This window comes from Hermetia illucens, chromosome 7 (assembly GCF_905115235.1).
Source record: "Hermetia illucens chromosome 7, iHerIll2.2.curated.20191125, whole genome shotgun sequence".
In the NCBI taxonomy this organism is placed as follows: Eukaryota; Metazoa; Arthropoda; class Insecta; order Diptera; family Stratiomyidae; genus Hermetia; species Hermetia illucens.
This window is the reverse complement of record NC_051855.1, coordinates 204050-205812: the sequence shown is the minus strand read 5'-3', so window position 1 is coordinate 205812 and position 1763 is coordinate 204050. Positions and strand designations below refer to the sequence as shown.

General features: G+C 35.0%; 1 protein-coding gene across 1 annotated transcript; it reads right to left on the bottom strand.

Annotated features, from left to right (window-relative positions):
• Nucleotides 1–298: 298 nt before the first annotated feature.
• LOC119660838 (putative uncharacterized protein DDB_G0282499) lies at nucleotides 299–1519 on the bottom strand. The gene has a single exon (XM_038069713.1). The coding sequence runs from the start codon at nucleotides 1517–1519 to the stop codon at nucleotides 299–301; it is 1221 nt and encodes a 406-aa protein (XP_037925641.1).
• Between the last annotated feature and the right edge of the window lie 244 nt (nucleotides 1520–1763).

Sequence of the window (1763 nt, the reverse complement as noted above, 5' to 3'; positions counted from 1 at the left end):
GTTTATTGTTGTTAATTTCTATGTGACCCTTGTCTAAATTGATTTTTGCTTTTAGAGGGATAAGAAAATTTGTTCCGATGATACCGTCATATTAGCGGCCTACTAACTCCATCACTTTCCATGAAAGAGTGCCACGAATATTGAATTCGTCGGGTATAGGGGTTACTATTTTGTTGCGAACTTCACTGATACCGTTTAATGTTGTGAAGAAAAGTGATTTTGGAAGTTTTTCTAGTGGATACTTTTTTAAAATGTTTGGTCAGAAACCTAAGTTTGGTATTATCGATAGTTAAAGACACTAAGGGCAAGGTTTTTCCTGAGGCTCTTCCTGAAAATTTATATCTCCCTGGATATTCCCAACTTCCATAGGCTCTGAATCGTCAAAATTGTTTTGTCTTGTTTTAAATTGTCTAGAGTTTTTGTTGTTAGATTGTCTAGTATGTCCAGAACTATTGTTGTCGAAGTTTCTGTACTGTTCTGAGTTTGTGTTTTGTCGAAACTGTCCCGAGTTGTCTGTATTATAATTTGAATATTTTTGGTTATAGCCGTCAGTTGGCTTGGAATTATAATTTTTAGTACGATTGGAATGGTTGTATTGGTTTGGTTGAGAGTTATTTTTGTCATTATTATTATTACGATTGAAATTGTTATTGTAGCGATTTGGTTTGAAATTATTATAATCACTGTTTGGTTGTGAATCGTTACTACGGTGATACGATTGGAAATTGTTATTTCCAGAATTTTTAAAGTTTCCTCTTTTGGATTCCTTTCCATTCACTTCACGATTTCTATTTTTGCGATAACTATAGTGAATTACTTCCGTCTCGTCTAACAAGTCTAAATCATCAAATTTATTGAAGACCTCAATTAAGGACATATTTTGAGTAATGTTAATACGGTAACTACCAGTAAGCATGTCCTTAACGACATCTACCAAATTTTTATTATTGTTTTCAGGTGAATAATTTGTGGGTTTATTGTCGTCGAACTCATATAACTCATTTAAACTATTACAAATTACTCTAAAGTTATCAAATAATTCACGAGGAGTACTCACTTTAAGTGATCGGCATTCGTCCATGAGTTTTTTGTAACTTTTCCTGGGCCTGAAGTTGGCTCTCAGCTCCATTTTAACAGCATCCCACGTCACATTTTCGCCTAATCGCTGAATACACCGTTTGGCTTCTCCTTGTATTTTTTCTTTGATAATGATTATCAATCCATGTCTAATCAAATACTCGTTGTTACTACATAGGGAAATTATGTTTTCCACACCGTTGATAAACTCCATCAACGTGTAACTTCCTTGGCCAGTAAATGTTTTAACATGGCTAAATCTGTTCAGAATTTGGTCCGTTGATAACTCCAATTCTCTTATCTCTCGCTGTTGTAACTGCTGTGGTTGTTGCTGATATTGTTGTAGTTGTTGCCGCAGACTTTCGATGTCCTGTTGGTATTGGGCGTGCAAATCCTGTAGTGCCTGTCGAAGCGCTACAATTTCCATCTCTGGGTTCGCCATTATATTATTCGAAGTTTGATTTATCGATCGGTTGTTGTCGAACGTAATGGATCTCGCTGATCGCATCAAAACTAATAATGCTCAAAGAGTTTGCGATCCGCAATATATATTTTCACAATTGGATTGATTTTTGGGTTTGCAATTGACACTAAATATTTTCACAATTGCACTGACTCTTTAGGTTTGGGTTCACTGTTTTTTATCTACATATGTAGTTACATAAACTAAGAACAACACTGATTTG

Bases quoted from the DNA above. Each gene is read 5' to 3' on its own strand.
- LOC119660838 (XM_038069713.1), bottom strand. From the start codon at position 1,519: ATGGCGAACCCAGAGATGGAAATTGTAGCGCTTCGACAGGCACTACAG.